This window comes from Sinocyclocheilus grahami, unplaced genomic scaffold (assembly GCF_001515645.1).
Source record: "Sinocyclocheilus grahami isolate Dianchi unplaced genomic scaffold, SAMN03320097.WGS_v1.1 scaffold292.1, whole genome shotgun sequence".
In the NCBI taxonomy this organism is placed as follows: domain Eukaryota; kingdom Metazoa; phylum Chordata; class Actinopteri; order Cypriniformes; family Cyprinidae; genus Sinocyclocheilus; species Sinocyclocheilus grahami.
In genome coordinates this window covers 706,720-726,826 of record NW_015505471.1, presented here as the reverse complement: position 1 = coordinate 726,826, position 20,107 = coordinate 706,720, and the positions used below count along the sequence as shown (strand labels likewise).

The window sequence follows — 20,107 nt, the reverse complement described above, 5'->3', positions numbered from 1 at the left end:
ATCATTTCTTCACCCTCGTATCATTCCGAATCTGTGTGACTTACTTTCTTCTGCAAAACACAAAAGAAGAAGATTTAGAAAAACACAGGGTCCAAACAATGTTGGACCACTTTGAGTATCATTCTATGAAAATACACATTTTTGTTTTCTGGAAAATATGACTAAGCCATATTCTGAAGGTTTTTATAGAACGGTTTGTTCAAATATCATTCACCTGATTATATACAACATTATATTCCTAAAAACATAGTAAAATGGCATTTTTTTGGATGAAGTAAAGCAGTTCTGCCGTTCACAAGAGCGAGGGTTTAAAAACACGTAACAGGCCAGCCATGTTTTCATACCCATAATGCAGTGTGAAATGCACTTTTAAAGTCAAATCAAATGCAGTATAAAGGCGCTTCTCCTCAGTGCGGTTAAACCGAGTGCGAGGAAGAAAACAGCGTGGAGAAACGATTGTTCTGCTCATTAACGGAGCTGTGAAGGAGGCAAGAGTTTGTTCTCTCCTCGTCTCGTCTGCGGGGGGCTCGTGAATAATCACGTCTCGCCCAAGAAAGAAACATCCAAAGTTCTCCGTTAGGTCATCTGTGACGTTTTGATTTGCCAAAGCATCTTTGTGCTAAATTTCACAGCAGTGTTGTCTGGATGAGAAGTGCAGCTTATTAAAATGCTCGTTACAGTTTGGAGAGTGATTCATCTCGTTAAATTTCCCTTCATAATATTCCGTGACTGATGACTTATTAGACCGCACTCGGACACAAACACGCTCGTTCTCCAGAGAAACCGGCTCTGTTTATGAGTTAGAATTCAGCGACAACATTTCCCATGAATAAATATGCAGAAGAATCATTGTTTTTTGGGAAAATCAGATCTCCCGAAGGCCTTTGAGCTTTAAGTAATCCGACTACATACTTTCAAAGCACCGAGCCGGAGTCGTCAATAATTGCGCAAAAGTGGGCAGGAAAAGTTAATTGGCGTTTGGCTGTCTCTGAGGAGGCTGATGAGCTTTAGGTGTGTACAGAACAGACCATCACACGTTTAGCATTTATCACGCTTCTGGAAATTACACTTGCCTCAAGGTGAGATAAAGGAAATGTAGGAGAGAGCACTTTCTGACTTTCTCAGTTTGTGTAAATTCACTTGGGCTTCAGAGTATTTTTCTTTTTACACATTAATTGGTCTTGTGTATGGATGCCGTTTGTGCCACTGAATACTTTTTTTTTTTTTTTAAGTACTTGCAACTTTTTATCTCACAATTCTGAATTGTTTCTTGCAAATGTTGCAATTCTGACTTTTTTCTCAGAATTACATGTTATAAACTCACAATTGTGAGTTAGAAAGTCAGAATTGAGATATAAATCAATATAAACCCATCTCTATAAACTCACAATTCTGACTTTATAACTCGCAGTTGTGAGATAAAAACTTGCAATTCACTTTTTCCATTTTTTATTCAGTGGTGGAAACAGGCTTCCATATGTTTGTATATGCAATTCTGAGAGATAAAGTCACAACATATAAACTTGCAATTGCAAGAAAAAAGTCAGAATGGTGAGATTTAAATGTACAATTGCGAGTAATAAAGTTTCATTCTAAAGAAAAAAGACTGAATATTTTCTTAATATCTCACAATTCTGACTTGAACTTGCAACTGTGAGAAATGGGCTTCAGTATGTTTTATTAACACAGTATATACTTTTTCGTTATTTACCCCATACCTAAGTTTGGTCATGCTAGAATATGTGGAAACTCTTAAACCATGCATGTGACGACTAACCCCCCGTTAGGTTCTACAAGAGCAGATTTGATGAAAGTTTCATGAAGTGAGTCGTTCCTGTTCAGCACAACCTTTTGAACTCTGTAACTTTTAAAAATGCATGAGTTTGTGTTGTAATTGTGTTGTAAGACAAGAAAGAGCTAAAGCAACTCTGAATGAAAATGCAAGCTCACAAAATAGGTTTTTGAAAAGCAACATCACAAATGGAGGATACAGTGAGACGCTTGCAGTGGAAGTGAATGGGGGCATTTTTTAGAGGATTTAGAAGTAAAAAAAGTGAAGCTTATTATTGATATATTAATTGTTCTTGTGTGTTATTTGAGCTGTTAAGCTTTTCAAAAGATTATTTTTACAGTCATTTTAGGGTTTAACTTTTGTCATGGTGACAAAGTTGTAAAATTGAATGTTACTTTACATAGTTCATAGTTAGTAAGTGGTTTTACCACTCTAATATCACACGTTTTTGTCTTGTGGCTATACTAATAAAACAATGAATATTTGAATATTTCAAAGCTCACGTCCGTTAAAAAAAGCCCCATTGTATTCCAGATGTTTTAAAGAATAAATGTTTAGCTTATTAGAAAGGGAACTTAATGCTCTTAAACTCAGCTGACAGCATTTGTGCCATAATGTTGATTACTACAGTTTTTTTTTAAATGTCTCTCCTTTTTATATAAAATATAAAAAAATGCAAATGTGAATGTTAATGGTTCTGTTAGGACTTGTGGGTTATTTGGGCTGTAAAGATGTTTAAATAATATTTTTTTATATAGTTTTAGGGTTTTAGAGTTTATGACGTTGTGTTGTAATAGTGAATATGTTGTAAAATTGGATGTAGCTTTAAACAGAAATGATTAGTAGGTAAATGATTGATGTTTTGTGTCTATTCTAAATGCGTTTCAATATTCACTTTCAATGCAAGTGCTTCACACCTATATCCCAGATTTTTCACATTTTTCCTCTAAAGAACAAGTGAAATTATTCTTTTTTTTCCCCCACTTCTCTGAGATCGTTAAGTCATCTTCGTATTTCTAACCTAACGACTAATATTTATTTTATGTGAGTATCTGCTATACTGTTAAAAGGATCTCATGGATTTGCATTACAACAATCAAAATTTCATACTTTTTGTTCATAGAAATATCAAGTTGCTTTGGATAAATGAATAAATGTAAATAAGTATAAATCAACATCTGCACCAAAATTGCATATTCCATTCAGTTTGAGTCTCTGAATAAAATTAAACAGTTTTTACAGATATTCTCACTATATCAGACTATATAAGCCATAAAAGCCTGATGGATCAAAATTCGATACTCAACAAAAACACATACATTTTGTTTAAAGTTTCAATAAACTGTTCCACTTCAAAAAAAACGGTGGGTTAAGAAACATGATAGGGATATGAAAATATCTCATCCAAAGCAAAGGAAATCCACTAACTGTTCACAACGAGGATGGAGGCGATGTGAAGTTGTGTGCATGAACAGAAGCGGCTCGGACTCGTAATAATGCGATGCACAGAATCTCACCGCTGCACTTTGAAGTTAATGGCTGATGTTTTACACAAGACAAATGGCTGTGGGATCAGCGTACGACGTCGCGTGTGTTCGCCCGCTCTTCACGCTCCTTAAAAGCCTGGTTAAAGCACTCGTAAATATTCAATACCTCTCCTATCTCCATCTAGACCTGGATTTCTCCTGCAGCTTAATGCAATTCAAAGACCTACATTCTTGCGCAGAGTTGCCTTGGAAACAAAGTTCTCCAGGCTGATTTTTTTCCTCTGTTACCGGAAATACGGCAGATCAATCGAGCGAATCCTCCGAGGCAGAGACCGCACAATCTCCACTGAGAAAAGCCACTAGTGTCCCAGTTAGTACTTGAATACACACACAATTATTCCTCAGTCGCTGGCGCATCGGGCCGTTATTGGACTCGGACCCATATGGCGTTGCACTTATCGATCAACGACTGCATTTACAAGCACTGCAGAAACGTTAGCACATGTATTGGTACCGCCGTTACACACACATTAGCTTTTACAATTCCATTTGCTAATTTGGCCAAAAGAACGTGCTCATTAGCCAAACATATGCAGGGGATGAATTAGAAATTGGGTTGCTGACATGTGATGTGACACTCTGTTTTAAACAGGATTTTCTCAGGCTTTTATGTAATTATTATGCATGCAGTTTTACTGCATGAATTTATATTAATCAAGAGATTATAGGGGATATTTTTACTTTAAAATATGCATATGCATATTCTATGTTGGTAAACTTTTTTTGCTTTTTCTTACATAGCCATATAAATTGAAAACTAAAATAGTGTTAGAAGTAGTTTAAAAATAAAATAAAAAAATTGTATACACTACAGTTCAAAAGTTGAGTTGACATGATTTTTAATGATTACTTAATGGTCGAAAATACAGTAAAAACAGTAGAAATTGTCAAATATTCTTACAGTTTAAAATAATAGTTTTTTATTTTAATATACATTAAAATGTAATTTATTTCTGTGATGCAAAGCTGTATTTTCAGCATCATTCCTCCAGTCTTCAGTGTCACATGATCTTCAGAAATCAGTATAATATGCTGATCTGCTGCTCGAGAAACATTTCTGATTATTATCAATGTTGAAAACAATAGTGCTGCCCAATATTTTTGCTGAAACCGTGATACATTTTATTTTTCAGGATTCTCTGATGAACAGAAAGCTCAAAAGAACAGCATTTATTTGAAATAGAAATCTTTTGTAACATTATAAATGTCTTTACTGTCACTTTTGAGCAATTGAATGCATCCTTGACGAATAAAAGTACTAATTTCTTTGACTCACTGATGCATTTTGTTTGCTTAAGTCTTAAAAGTGATATTAATTATTAACCATGTGTTTCTCATGGTGCATTATGGGTATCAGGCGTACAGGTTTCTGTACTGGAGTTGTAAGTCAAACAGCGTTTTGCACTTTTCCAAGCAGAATGCTGGAAATTATGACTTTGTGAGTTGAATAGAGCGAAGCTTATTTTTTCTACTGGGTCAATTGGGCACGTCGACAGATCAATATGAGTTCAGAAATCATTTTCATGGTTTAATTTTTGCGGTTGCTGGAGTTTTGTGAGGGATGTTATACTGAAGGTCAGATGTTGTCAGGGGTTCTGCAGGTCAAAACATCTGAAGATATTCAATAATGAACTTTCATAGTGACATTTCTATACTTGCCAACAAATTTAGAAATGTAATTTGTTGCTGCTGAGCAGCAAAATTCCTAGTAGAAACTATCAGTCTCTTATTTTGTAGTAAATCAAAACTGACAACACAGAATTGGTTTTCATTTTATTTTTTAAAAATGCATTCTATTAACTATTTTTTAAAAGGAACATAATTGGCACAGGTTTATTATAGTTAACTAAAACTAAATAAATGCAAAATGGCAAAAATTTATAAAATTATTTTATTTCAGGTAGTTGCCATTTCTTTCTTTTCAACATTTTCTTTCATTTTCATTTAGTTCAATTAAATGTACTAAAATAACAAAAAATAAAACTTTTTTTAAAACTATACAGACATAGACAATTAATAAAACTGACAAAACACAACAACATAACTGAAATATTTAAATTAATATGAAAACAGAAAATACAAAAAAAACACTGATTTGGTGATTAATTTTGTAAGAGATATATATATATATATATATATATATGAGTTACAGAGCGAAGGACAGCAGATGAATAAAACACGCGAGACAGAAATAAGAAAGAACACTGCAGAGATGGAGAGATTACAGAGAGACAGACACCTGACGTGGCAGATGATTTGGTGGAAGCATGTTATGTTTTTTTATTCTCCACCCTTTTAATTGAGAGCTGAATCTCTGAGCGCAGAAATCAATATGGCTAAATGGTGATGAAAGAGCGCGAGCGTCAGCCATCAAAGCGTATCCACACCTGACCCATGCAGATCAAACCGCTTTATTGCCACAATATATAGGACAATTAAGTCGCTCCTACAAGCGTCTAATTTTCCGCAGCGTTACTTCGGCTCAGAATCGGTCTCCCGTAACACCATCAGCCAGATCGCGCCGCACGCTTTCCTCGGCCTGAAGTCTCTGAGAGCGCTGCACATGGACGGGAATCGACTGACGGTCATCAACAGCGACCAGCTGCAGGGATTGATCAACCTCAGGCACCTGATCCTGGGCAATAATCAGGTTCACCACATCGAACTGTCCTCCTTCGATGAGTTCGTCTCCACCATCGAGGACCTGGATTTGTCCTACAACAACCTGAGGACGTTACCGTGGGAAGCCATCGCCAGGATGACCAACATCAACACCTTAACGCTGGACCACAATCTGATCGACCACATCGGCGCTGGGACCTTCACGCTCCTCACCAAGCTGGTGCGGCTGGACATGACGTCCAACCGTCTGCAGACGCTTCCGCCGGACACACTGTTCCAGCAGGCGCAGGTGCTGTCCGAGCCCAGAGCGTCCGGCTCGTCCCGGCTGACAGTCAGCTTCGGGGGAAACCCGCTGCACTGTAACTGCGAGCTGCTCTGGCTGCGGCGCCTGACGAGGGAGGACGACCTGGAGACCTGCGCTTCTCCTGAACTCCTGATGGACAGGTACTTCTGGTCCATTCAAGAGGAGGAATTCATCTGCGAGCCGCCGCTCATCACCAAACACCAGGTCAGCAAACACGACTGCGTGAAAAAATCCCTAAAAATTCCAAGTTTCCATAAAAATATAAACGATCAAAGTTATATATATTTTTTTTTAATTAAAATTACAATTAAAAATAATACAAATCAAAACATTTAATTAAAAGTGAGAGAGAGAATAATCAGAAATGTTTCTTGAGCAAGATTATGTGAGTATATTAAAAGTAAATATACTGTATTTATATAATTTTTTTACATAAATTTAGTATCAAAACTGAAATACTATTATTTTTTTTAGTAATTTGAATTAGTTTAATTTTGTATTTTTCATTTTAAACTTTACATTTAAGTTTTTTTATTTTATTTTATTTCAGTTAGCGTTTATTCTATTTCAAGTAATGATTTTCTTTTAATGTATGTAGTTTTATTTTAATCAACAAAATTAATCTTGGATAGAAAATAAGATATAGTAATAATGTTAAATAATAAGTAATGTAATAATATTTGTAAATTTTACTGTATTTTTGATTAAATAAATGCAGCCTTGGTGAGCAGAAGAGATTTCTTTCAAAAGCAAATTATAGAAAAAAAATAATTATAGCTAGAAAGATAGACTGACAGAGAACAATCTGAAATTAAATACATTATAATTTTGTATTCTTGATAGAAATGTGAAGAAAGGTCTCCAATTATTTGATCATATTGGTGAGCAGAAGAGATTTCTTTCAAAAGCAAATTATAGAAAAATAATAATTATAGCTAGAAAGATAGACTGACAGAGAACAATCTGAAATTAAATACATTATAATTTTGTATTCTTGATAGAAATGTGAAGAAAGGTCTCCAATTATTTGATCATAAAAAATGTATTATGATTTTTTAAAGATTTTTAGAATATATATCATGTTATATTTTAGAATCGTGAAATTATATAGCTCACAAATATGTATCATTTAAAAAAATGAAAATCTTTCTGACCCCAGACTTTTGAACAGTAGTGCACAGTTTTTTTTTTGTTTGTTTGTTTCTTTGTATACTTAAATTATTAATTAATAAGTATTATTCATAAAATATAATTTCTGAACATTTCTAAATATTACTTTGTCACATTAAAGCACCATTAACCTTCAGGTGCATCATCTCCCTTGGATTTTGTAATATGCATATAACATATAACACTATGTGTTAAAAGCATATTGTTTTTAACATCACACTTCATGCAGGTATTTTATTTTATTTTGTTTTGTAATATTTTGTTTTGTTTTGTTTTATATTATTTGTATTTTATTTGTATTTAGAAATTTAATTGTTATTTCCATTGAACATTTGACCATGTAAATGTTTGTTTTTTTTAAATAAGAATATTTATTAACATTTTTTTAACAAGTTTTTAACTTCTTCACACAGGTCACCAAATCCTACGTGATGGAGGGTCAGGGCGTGACTCTCAAGTGTAAGGCGATGGGCGACCCCGATCCTACCATTCACTGGCGCTTTCCCGACGGCAAACTGGTGCACAATAACTCGCGCACGATCCTGTACAACAACGGCACGCTGGACATCCTGATCACCACGCTGAAGGACAGCGGCGCCTTCAACTGCGTGGCCTCCAACGCTGCCGGCATCGCCACCGCAGCCGTGGAGGTCAACATGATCCCGCTGCCGCTCTTCGTCAACAACTCGGGTCACATGAGGGAGGCTGACCCGGGACTCTCCGACATCACCACCTCCACCAAATCCGGCAGCAACGACACCAAACCGCAGAACAAAAGGGTGCTGGTGGAAAACCTGACCGCAAACTCGGCCGTCATCCACTGGCCATCAGAACGCCACATTCCCGGAATCAGAATGTACCAGATCCAGTACAACAGCACCCTCGACGACACCCTGGTGTACAGGTAAGAACTCTTCTTTTATGAGACATTAAGACAGACGTGACTAATGAAATGGACAGCTTCTCAGGTCCCCTGTTGTGTCTTTAATGGAAGCACTTAACCTCGGCTCACTCCAGACGCTGTCTAATCTATCTCCTGTATTATTATTATTTGAATATTTTATATTTATCTCCTTTATTCTAAAAAAAATACTATATATTATTTAATTATTTACAGTACATAATTTATTAACATTTTTATTTTATAATTACATAATTATAATGCAATTTTTTTCTGTTTTTTAATTTTAAGTTAAAACATATTGTTCACAGATGGAATAGAATTGAATCAGCCACAAAGCTCTTCAGTAGACTGAAAGGTGACATACACACTAAAACTGGAGCAAATTCACATAATAACAGGTTGTTTAAAGATCAGCTGAATTATTGATAACAACAAAGACCGAGCAGAGAAAGAAAGAAACGTCAGGATTAAAGGTCAGACGAAGTAAATAGATAGATAGATAGATAGACAGACAGACAGACAGAGATAGACAGACAGACAGACAGAGATAGACAGACAGACAGACAGAGATAGACAGACAGACAGACAGAGATAGACAGACAGACAGACAGAGATAGACAGACAGACAGACAGAGATAGACAGACAGACAGACAGAGATAGACAGACAGACAGACAGAGATAGACAGACAGACAGACAGAGATAGACAGACAGACAGACAGAGATAGACAGACAGACAGACAGAGATAGACAGACAGACAGACAGAGATAGACAGACAGACAGACAGAGATAGACAGACAGACAGACAGAGATAGACAGACAGACAGACAGAGATAGACAGACAGACAGACAGAGATAGACAGACAGACAGACAGAGATAGACAGACAGACAGACAGAGATAGACAGACAGACAGACAGAGATAGACAGACAGACAGACAGAGATAGACAGACAGACAGACAGAGATAGACAGACAGACAGACAGAGATAGACAGACAGACAGACAGAGATAGACAGACAGACAGACAGAGATAGACAGACAGACAGACAGAGATAGACAGACAGACAGACAGAGATAGACAGACAGACAGACAGAGATAGACAGACAGACAGACAGAGATAGACAGACAGACAGACAGAGATAGACAGACAGACAGACAGAGATAGACAGACAGACAGACAGAGATAGACAGACAGACAGACAGAGATAGACAGACAGACAGACAGAGATAGACAGACAGACAGACAGAGATAGACAGACAGACAGACAGAGATAGACAGACAGACAGACAGAGATAGACAGACAGACAGACAGAGATAGACAGACAGACAGACAGAGATAGACAGACAGACAGACAGAGATAGACAGACAGACAGACAGAGATAGACAGACAGACAGACAGAGATAGACAGACAGACAGACAGAGATAGACAGACAGACAGACAGAGATAGACAGACAGACAGACAGAGATAGACAGACAGACAGACAGAGATAGACAGACAGACAGACAGAGATAGACAGACAGACAGACAGAGATAGACAGACAGACAGACAGAGATAGACAGACAGACAGACATAGATAGACAGACAGACAGACAGATAGACAGATAGATAGATCATTTAATTTTTTTTTATTTACACGTGACAGACCTTTCCCTCTTCAGTAATACTGAGGAAACACTGGGAATGTGAACGAGGCACAAACGAGCGACTGCTGATCACTGCTTTCAAGGACAAACACCCATTTTCACAGGAATCATGACATCGACTCAGTTTATTGCAAACACATTTAGTGTTGCGTGTCGAGGATGAAGTGGGTGATTCGACTACAGTTTCGAGAAATAAAGAGAAACATCAGACCTCCGTTCACTTCTGTGAATGAAATCAGCTTCAGAGATCTGCACTGGACCGAAGGCCGACACACACACACACTCGAATCATACATTTACATAATAACAGGTGCTTTAAAGATCAGCTGAATTATTGATAACCCCAAAGACTCTCAGAAAAGAGCCAAATTTTATCCAACAATGGGACGGAGATCTCGCCATGAGGTTTAAAGGTCAGACGCGTCTGTGTTAAAAGCCCAGATCGAGCTGATACTGAACAGGTCAGTAAGTTCGCTCCTGAGGAAATCGCACAAAGAAATGTCCAGCTCTCATTTCATCTCCTGAATGAGAAACTGCATTTTGCAAAACAAAATTAAACTTTTAAAAAAAGTTGTGATTTTATATATAAATATATATATTTATTTTTACAGATGTTTGCATTATAGTAAGGAAAAGTTTGCTCAATGATCAGGAAAATTATGTCCCAATGCAAAAAAAAAATGTATTTAATATGATTTACTATTTTATTATATTACTATTTTACGTTTGTTTTTTTTACACTACAGATATTTTGTATTCCACTAATGAGAATTTAGAGGGTAAAATGTGCTTAATTAGCAGGAAAATTGTCACAATGCAAAAATTTATATTATTCACTATTTTATTATTACTATTTAAATAATCTTTTCAAATTGCAGATTTTCTTGAATTGCAGTAATGAGATTTTAGGATATAAAATGTGCTTAATTATCAGGAAAACTGTGTTAATGCAAAAATGTAATATTTCATATCAAAATAGTATATTTGTTCAAAATATAATTTATATTGGTGAAATATGAGCAAGAGAAGTTCTTGACTATTTTAGTGAGATTCACAGTTAGATCTAAATGATGGAGCATTGTGAAGGCAGCACCCTGCGTCTCTGCTTTAAAACGTGTGCTAATTGAATCTCTAATTACTGGCGAGCGTCTGATGAGATCCAGGCCAGAGGACTGAAGTCATTTCATCAGCGTCTGTGTCAGGAAGACATTGGGATATGGTCCAGACGCGGTGGAGCTGCTCCTCTCTGTGCAAACATGCTCCGACTTCAGTTCATTCTGATTCTGGAGAAGTTTCAGAGCAGGAAACACATGCAAGCAAACAGCGCAGTGAGTGGATATTTGAACTGAGAATTGATTTCTATCTCTTGAACTGCTTCAGACTGACTCTAAATGGCAGCACACTTACAGACAAAATCCAATTCCTCTGAAGATATCTTTATCTTCACATTCTGGAGAGATCAAACTGCAAACTCATCATCCTTTTATATATATATATATATATTATACTATATTTAAAGGTGACATATCATGAAAATCTGACTTTTCCAGGTTGTAAGTGCTATAATCAGGTCCCCGGTGCATCTACCAACCAAGAAAACGTGAAAAAGATGAACCCAGTAACTAAAATATAATTTATATTGGTGAAATATGAGCAAGAGAAGTTCTTGACTATTTTAGTGAGATTCACAGTTAGATCTAAATGATGGAGCATTGTGAAGGCAGCACCCTGCGTCTCTGCTTTAAAACGTGTGCTAATTGAATCTCTAATTACTGGCGAGCGTCTGATGAGATCCAGGCCAGAGGACTGAAGTCATTTCATCAGCGTCTGTGTCAGGAAGACATTGGGATATGGTCCAGACGCGGTGGAGCTGCTCCTCTCTGTGCAAACATGCTCCGACTTCAGTTCATTCTGATTCAGGAGAAGTTTCAGAGCAGGAAACACATGCAAGCAAACAGCGCAGTGAGTGGATATTTGAACTGAGAATTGATTTCTATCTCTTGAACTGCTTCAGACTGACTCTAAATGGCAGCACACTTACAGACAAAATCCAATTCCTCTGAAGATATCTTTATCTTCACATTCTGGAGAGATCAAACTGCAAACTCATCATCCTTTTATATATATATATATATATATATATATATATTATACTATATTTAAAGGTGACATATCATGAAAATCTGACTTTTCCAGGTTGTAAGTGCTATAATCAGGTCCCCGGTGCATCTACCAACCAAGAAAACGTGAAAAAGATGAACCCAGTAACTTTGTTTTGGGAAGCCTTTTTCTGCAAGCGTCTGAGAAAACCAGTGCGTCTGATTTCGCTCGCTTGGTGACGTGGCAAAGGGATCTCTTTATAATATTACCGTCTGTAAGTTTCCACCCACAGCACCGTCATTTTGATTTCACAAGCGACAGCGTTGTAGCAGCTCTAATGCCATGGAGAAAGTGTGAGCAAAACATGCTAACTGTTCTGTGTTTGGCTGCACAGACGAGCACAGAACACTGTTTAGATCTCAAATAAACATGAGATTTATTTCCCAGCTGTTGATCTTCACAGACATAACCCACTGTTTTTGTAACTCGTGTGTTTTTAAGGTAAACCTGTGTGTGAATGAGAACTTAGTTTAGTGCTCACATGCTGTGACAGCCGCTTTCTGTGCGTGTGCTTCAGATGTGTGCGCTCAGAAAACCCTATATCAGAAGTTTAAACTCATATGGGTTAAAACGCATGATTTCAGCGCGATAAACATGATAATCAGAACCAAAACAGATGTTTTTAGCATTTCTATTCTGGAAAAGGGGGCGGGGAGCAGCAGCTCATTTGCATTTAAAGAGACAGACCCGAAAAACAGCGTGTTTCTGCTTCCACTCAAAATAGGCATTTTCAAAATGATATAATAAATGATCTGTGGAGTATTCTGAGCTGAAACTTCACAGACACATTCTGGGGACACCAGAGACTTATATTACATATTGTAAAAAGGGCATAACATGTCTCCTTTAAAACATAATAGATACTATAAAATGTATATAGTCGTTAGAAATAAATGTTTGCATAATTGTCACAATGCTAATAACAATATTATAATGCTATTTAAATTTTTATTTTTATTTTTTTCACATTACCTTTTGTTGCATTACAGTAATGAGAATTTAGGGGGGGGTAAAATATGCTTAATTATCAGGAAAATGATGTCACAGTGTCATATTTAATGATAATATCTGCAACTAATTAGACTGAGTAAAATGTACATGAGCTCTATATACCAATATGTATAATTTTACCTAACATACCTTTAAATGCATTGGTCTGCTGTCACTAGAGGATCATGGGAGCTGTAGTCCGCAAGAACCATGCTAAAAACCCCACTGTAACATGAAATATTTGTTTTCTTGAATATACGCCTGCTGTTTAATGGAGAGAGATGTTTTTGCAGCACATGTTTGGTTAGCATGGTTAGTTTGAGCGTTTAGCCGGAGTGGACATGTGAAGTAAATGTCAGCGGATGGAGGAGCTCATGTTTATCAGGAGAATCTCAGTATTAGCAGGGCGTCTCTCAGCGCAGGTGTGTTTACTGAGGCTCAGTGTAGGAGGACATGAAGTCTAGACGAGAGCAGCTTTAGCTAATACCAGCGCTGTGAAACGGGTCCCAGATAAGAGTTTCAATCAGCAGGAACAAAACAATCAATCCAACTCTACAGCATTATGACACAAATGTCAGCATAGATGGATTTTGAATAATAATAATAATTCAATCAATTAATTCATATGAATATTTATGATAGCATATTCTATATAATATACATAAATGTCATTGTATAAACAATAAACAATTTTAGTACTGTGTTCCTGAAGCAAAACATTTTTTTAATTCAATCATTTAAAAATAGCACTACTGTATATGAGTGCTATTTAACTATTATTTATCCAAATGTCAACGTTAAAAATATACATATTATTATAAATTCATATATTCATATGAATTAATATAAATATTTAATATTTTTTTGTTTCGTTTTCTAGTTTTATTAGTTATATTTATGTGTTCAAGTCACCAGTGTTGTGATATATAATTTAATAATTCATAATTTATGCATTTAGCAGACGCTTTTATCCAAAGCGACTTACAGTGCATTCAGGCTTTCATATTTTTTACCAGTATATATATATATATATATATATATATATATATTTATATGTATATTTTTTTAGTTTATTAATATAAATATTAATATTGACATTGATGTCATATTTGAGTTAAATTATGCCTAAGTACTAAAATTACTAACTGAAATATAACTTAATAAAACTACAGTATTATTATCAAACTACTCATTACAAAATAACTAAAAATGAAACAAATTTAAATGAAAACTGAAAATATAAAAATAAAAGCTTGAACACATAAAATACAACCAATAAAACTAGAAAAATCCTTAAAAACTTACTCTAAAACACCCTTGATAAAACAGTTTATTCTTAAAATTACAAACTGTATTTCTTTGTACATTTTTAAAATGCTGCACCGTGATTTCGATGAATCACTGAATCATTGTTTTGAATCTGTTCATTTAAATAAACCACCCAAATGATCTGATTCACTAAAATGAACCAGAATTCCTAATGTTTTGAGAGAGACAGAGAGAGCGGACGCTACTGCAAAATGATGCATGAGCAGAAGTAATTTCTGTGGGAATCCTTCACAATGCCATTATTTTGTTCATTGTTGCATTCTTTTCACTGTAATGATTTGCACAAGAAAGGATTTCTCAATGATTTCCACAGAAACGTGCTCATGAATGACACCCGGTTTCACAAAAACAGCGATGTTGTGTTTTGCTAATTGCTGGAGTGAGTATCCACTGAAAACAGTATTGCTATGAACGAGCTGGAATCCTGTCAAGCACAGTTAGTTACAAGCGCCTGAACTCCATCAGATGTGTTTATGCACGCTTTTACATTTCAAAATGTTTTCCAGAGCAATGTTTAAAGTGTCACTTTTGATTGTGAAAATGAAGTGGCGCACATTAGCCAGCGTTATGACCTCCATCGGTTCTGCGCTTCCACCTAGAGATTATTTTCTCGGCTCCTCGGTTTGGGATCAGAGCGGGGCCGAGACTTAAACAACAGGCTCTAAATGAAATGTCTTGTTGGATTTACACCTCTCTTCACCTCGGATCCCGGCGCGACCCTGCAAGCCGCGTTCTGATTGGCCGCTCTGAAACGGGGTGTGATGATGCGTGAGACTGTCTCAGGGGTCAGAGGTCAGCATGACAAACTCTCTGTCATCGCTAGCGGTCAGTCACAGGTCAGAGGATGTACGGACAGGCACTGATAGAGACCTCACAGAGCGGGAAGCACAGGAGAATTATGGGCATGAGAAGAGAACGCTGCCTCTCGATAACATTCAACTAAATCACCTTTATATTCCTGTTTAGAAGGTTTTATGGATGCTGGTATGAATTTAATAACTATTAATTTAGCATTTAGCTCAACTGGTTTTGCTTCAGTTGCTACAACTCGTGTTTGAACAGTTTTCTTGGTGCCAATAATTCTGTATAATAATGTATTTAATATCTGGGTTGTATTTTACTTTTTCATTATACAGTGAAATTCTGATGAATTTACATGAAAACACAGCTATTATTAGAGCTTTTATTAATGTTTTGAATTAGCTTTTTAATTTTAGCTTCATTTTTAGTAATTGTTTTATTTTCATTTTGTCTTTTTATTAGTTTTTTTTTTATTATTATTATTATTGCAAGTATTTCTGAATAGTTTGTTTTATTCCTGTTAGTCATTTTAGTATTTCAACCTGTTTCAGGCAACATTTCAAAACGTTTGTTTAGTTTAAGTTTTTCACGTAATATTTATATTTTATTTTATTTCAGCTAAAAACTGCAAAAATGGTTTTTTTATATATATTTTTTTTATTTAATTTTAGTTTTATATAATTATATTATATCATTTTAATTTCAGTTTGTTTTATTTCAGTTAGTAATTTTAGTACTTCAACTAGTTTAAGTTTTTCACCTAATATTTATAATTTTATTTTATTTCAGCTATGGTATATTTCATTAAACTAAATAAATAAATAAAATAAGACTAAAAAAAACACTAAAACTGTGTCAGAAACATAAATAAATATCAACATGAATGTAATGATTACATTAACATTAATATATTAATTCTGATGAATTTACATCAAAACACGTTGTTGTTGTTGTTGCTGTTGTTATTAGAGTTTTATTAATGTTTTGAATTAGCTTTTACTTTTATATTCTCAGTTTTAATTTTTAATTGTAGCTTAATTTTTATTAATTGTTTTATTTTTAATTTGCCATTTTTTATGAATAAAATTAGAAATCACTCAAACTGAGTCAGAAACATAAATAAATATTAACATGAATAATGATGATTACATTCACGTTAAGATATTAATTCTTTTGAATTTACATCAAAACACTGTTGTTGTTGTTGTTGTTGTTGTTGTTGCTGTTGTTGTTATTAGAGTTTTATTAATATTTTGAATTAGCTTTTAATTTTATATTCTCAATTTTAATTAGTAATTGTTTTATTTTTAATTAGTCATTTAGATCTTTTTTAAAGTTAATAAAACTAGAAAACACTAAAACGGAGTCAGAAACATAAATAAACAAATAAATATTAACATGAATGTAATGATTTATTACGTCAATGTAAAATGTATTGTTTAAAATCAAACAGCGACATTTATTAAGTGACTCAAAATAATTATTTTCTGAATCGTCTTCCCGTCTCTTTAGGATGATTCCGTCGGCCAGTAAGACGTTCAGGATCAACGATCTGGCGGCGGGTCGCGAGTACGAGCTGTGCGTGTTGGCGGTGTATGATGACGGCATCACGTCTCTGACGGCCACACGCGTGGTGGGCTGCGTTCAGTTCCACACGGGCGCCGAGGCGGGTCAGTGCCGCTTCATCCCCAGCCAGTTCCTGGGTGGCACCATGATCATCATCATCGGCGGCATCATTGTGGCCTCCGTCCTCGTCTTCATCATCATCCTCATGATCCGCTACAAGACTTACGGCGGGGCCGACGCAGCCAAAGCCAAAGCGCAAGGAGATGCCGGCGTAAACGTGCACTCGCAGACCAACGGGAGTCGTCCGGGACGCTCCGGCTCGAAGCAGGAGGAGCGACCCGAGTCGCCCGGCGGGAAAGAATGCAAGGCGCTGGTGATGCTGAAGATGGAGGAAATGCAGGAGGAGCTCAAAGTCGAGCTTCCGTCTGAGAAAGCGCTGCCGTTGTCGTCTCGGAGAGCCAGTTTGGGCGACGAAACGCAGACGGACAGCAGCCTGACGGGCTCCACCATGTCCCTCTGTCTGATCGGCCCAGGCGCCAACCCGGCCGAGCCCCCTCGGAAGGGGCCGCTGGCCAACATGGGGCTCCTGCCCAGCGAACTGGCCCGGACTCGGCATCGCTTCTCCTTCGACGGAGACTATGCTCTATTCCAGAGCCACAGTTACCCGCGACGGGCTCGAACCCGCCGGCACAAATCCACTACCCAGCTCAACACAGACGTGTCGCCGCCCTGCAGCCGGAGGGTGACGTTCAGCAGCACAGAGTGGATGTTGGAGAGCACGGTGTGACGGACTGAAGCACACACACACACACACAGACTGTCTACATATTGACGTTGTTGCAGTAACACACACACTCCGTTGATTCCTGTGTCCGGTTTAACACGTATCAAACATGACACAGCAAACCTAGTGAGCTGCCTGCTTCGACGGTGTCTAAAGATGCATTAAATTGATCAAAAGGGACAGTACAGACATTTATAATAAATAAATAAAATGCTGTTCTTATGAACTTTATTTTAATATTATAAAAGTTCGATAAACAGATTAAGCAAAAAAAGAATCCTCAAAAATAAAATGTATCAACTGTTTTCAGCATTGCTAATAATCAGAAATGTTTCTTGAGCAGCAAATCAGCATATTATACTGATTTCTGAAGATCGTGTGACACTGAAGACTGGAAAAATTCAGCTTTGATCACAGGAATAAATTACATTACACAGCTATTTTAAATTGCAATAATATTTCACAATTTGTACTGTATTTTAGATCGGATTAATGCAGGCTTGCTGAGCAGAAGAGACTTCATTCAAAGACTTCGACCCCAAACGTTTGAACACTAGCGTATATTTTTTGTTCCAGTGGTTCTCAAGTGGTTTTACATGAGATTTTACATTAAAAGTACAGACTCAAGATTTATTTTTATGTTCATGCACCAACATTTTTAATCATACTAAATTGATTCAAAATTGATAGTTCAGGTGAATTTACATCAAAACACTTGTTGTTGTTGTTTTTTTTTTGTTTTTTTTTCTTAATTTTTAGTATTTTTAAGTATTTTTTTAAGTATTTATTAATAGATTTAGTTTTATTCTAGGTAGTAGTTAACTTATTTCAGGCAACATTTCAAAACTTTTAAGTTTTTCACCAAATATTTGTATTTTGTTTTATTTCAGCTAACACAAATGTTTTGAATATTTTAGGTTAGTTTTAGTTGTACATAATTATATTATGCAATTTTAATTTCAGTTTTAAATCTAGAATTTATTTCAGTTAGCAATTTTAATATTTCAATTTATTTCAGGCAACAACAAAAAAAAATGTTTAGTTTAAATTTTTCACCACCTAATATTTATATTTATTTTATTTCAGCTCCATTTCAATGAACAAAAATGTTTTAATTTTTAGTATATACTGTTGTATATAGCAAATTATTATTGCGAAATTACATCAAAATCAGATTAATGTTCATCCGTATCTTGAATGGCCATACTGGGGACCTTCTGTACTTTCACAATCGATTGATTTCACTATCCTAACTATTTACGATTAGCTGCATTTTATTATTCACTTTAATAATAGTGTTGCTCTCTGTGAGCCATCAGAACAGACCTGAGACCTTATTCAGGTCACGATGCACCATTTAAGAACCTGCAACATGCTAACATCCAATCAGTGTCATATGTGGAGTTCAGAGTGTTTCAGATCAATCATGGTTCAGATGCTGCATTAGAAGGCGGCTCCCTATGTAGGCGGCTCACTAGGGTTTGAAACAGAGCTCATGTAGTGTCGTATTTGAGAGCACAGTCTGACCTGTCTTGCCTCCTCCAGCGGTCCTAAAGAGAGTCCGTAACGCAGCGGTGCCTTATCTAACGACCAACCCACGGAGGATGCTGCTATCTGAGGTCACAAACACACCCGTCCCGTCTGCACAGGTCTCTTTCGTTAGTCTTTTTGTTTACTATGTGATGCCAAGGGTGCAGAAGCAGGAGGAAGTGACTGCGTTTGTTTCGTGAGCGCTGCGTGTGAATGTGTATATGTCCAATACTTTTCAAAGACTTTTGCACAGAAGACACGAGATATATACGGATACGTATCGCACCAGTCTATACAACAATAAAAAACTATTACGAAATAGATACTTTTTCAGGAAGAAGGGACAAGGTTTTCTACGATACAATGAGGATTCGCAGCTGGATGGACTTCTTTCTGAAGCGGTATTGTGCTGATGTGACTGTATCCAAAAATCGGTTTTGTATCTGGCTGGTCTAGATAAAAAAATAATGATAAAAAATAAAAAGAAATAAGACCAATATCGACAGCAACGACAAATGCATATATAAGTATATTAAAATCTCTCGGTGTATGTGTTCTGAATATGTAAGTCATAGGTGACATGACTTTTTACGAAACATTTTGGAGTGCTGGCGTACGGTTTTTACATTAAAAACCACTGTCATCACCGATCCCCACGTTTAGCGTAATAAAGTCTGGACCATTTATGCCTCACGAAAAGGGGATTAAATTTTTTTGTGTGGGTTGACTGTATGAGGTGTTTTTGTCTTTTCTTCTTGCACACTTTTCTCTCGCATGCTGAATGTGTCCGTAATTATGGGATCTTTACCAAGCAACCAAAAATACCACGTCTAATTATGGTTTCGTGATGATTTCGGATGGTTTTTGGGGGTTTTATACAAACACGATAAAGAAATGCTCAGATAAAGGCTCTGCAGTGATCAGAATGCATGAATATAATTTTATGAAATACTAGTT

General features: G+C 36.1%; 1 protein-coding gene across 1 annotated transcript in view; it reads left to right on the top strand.

Moving 5' to 3' along the window:
• The window catches only part of lrfn1 (leucine rich repeat and fibronectin type III domain containing 1), a 59,469-nt gene extending 41,673 nt beyond the window's left edge, over positions 1–17,796 (top strand). The window contains exons 2-4 of the mRNA XM_016292772.1: positions 5,810–6,469; positions 7,849–8,339; positions 16,783–17,796. Of these exons, the coding sequence (XP_016148258.1) occupies positions 5,810–6,469; positions 7,849–8,339; positions 16,783–17,623 (1,992 nt within the window). The 3' untranslated portion in view covers positions 17,624–17,796. The remainder of the gene's footprint in view (positions 1–5,809; positions 6,470–7,848; positions 8,340–16,782) is intronic.
• Positions 17,797–20,107: the final 2,311 nt, after the last annotated feature.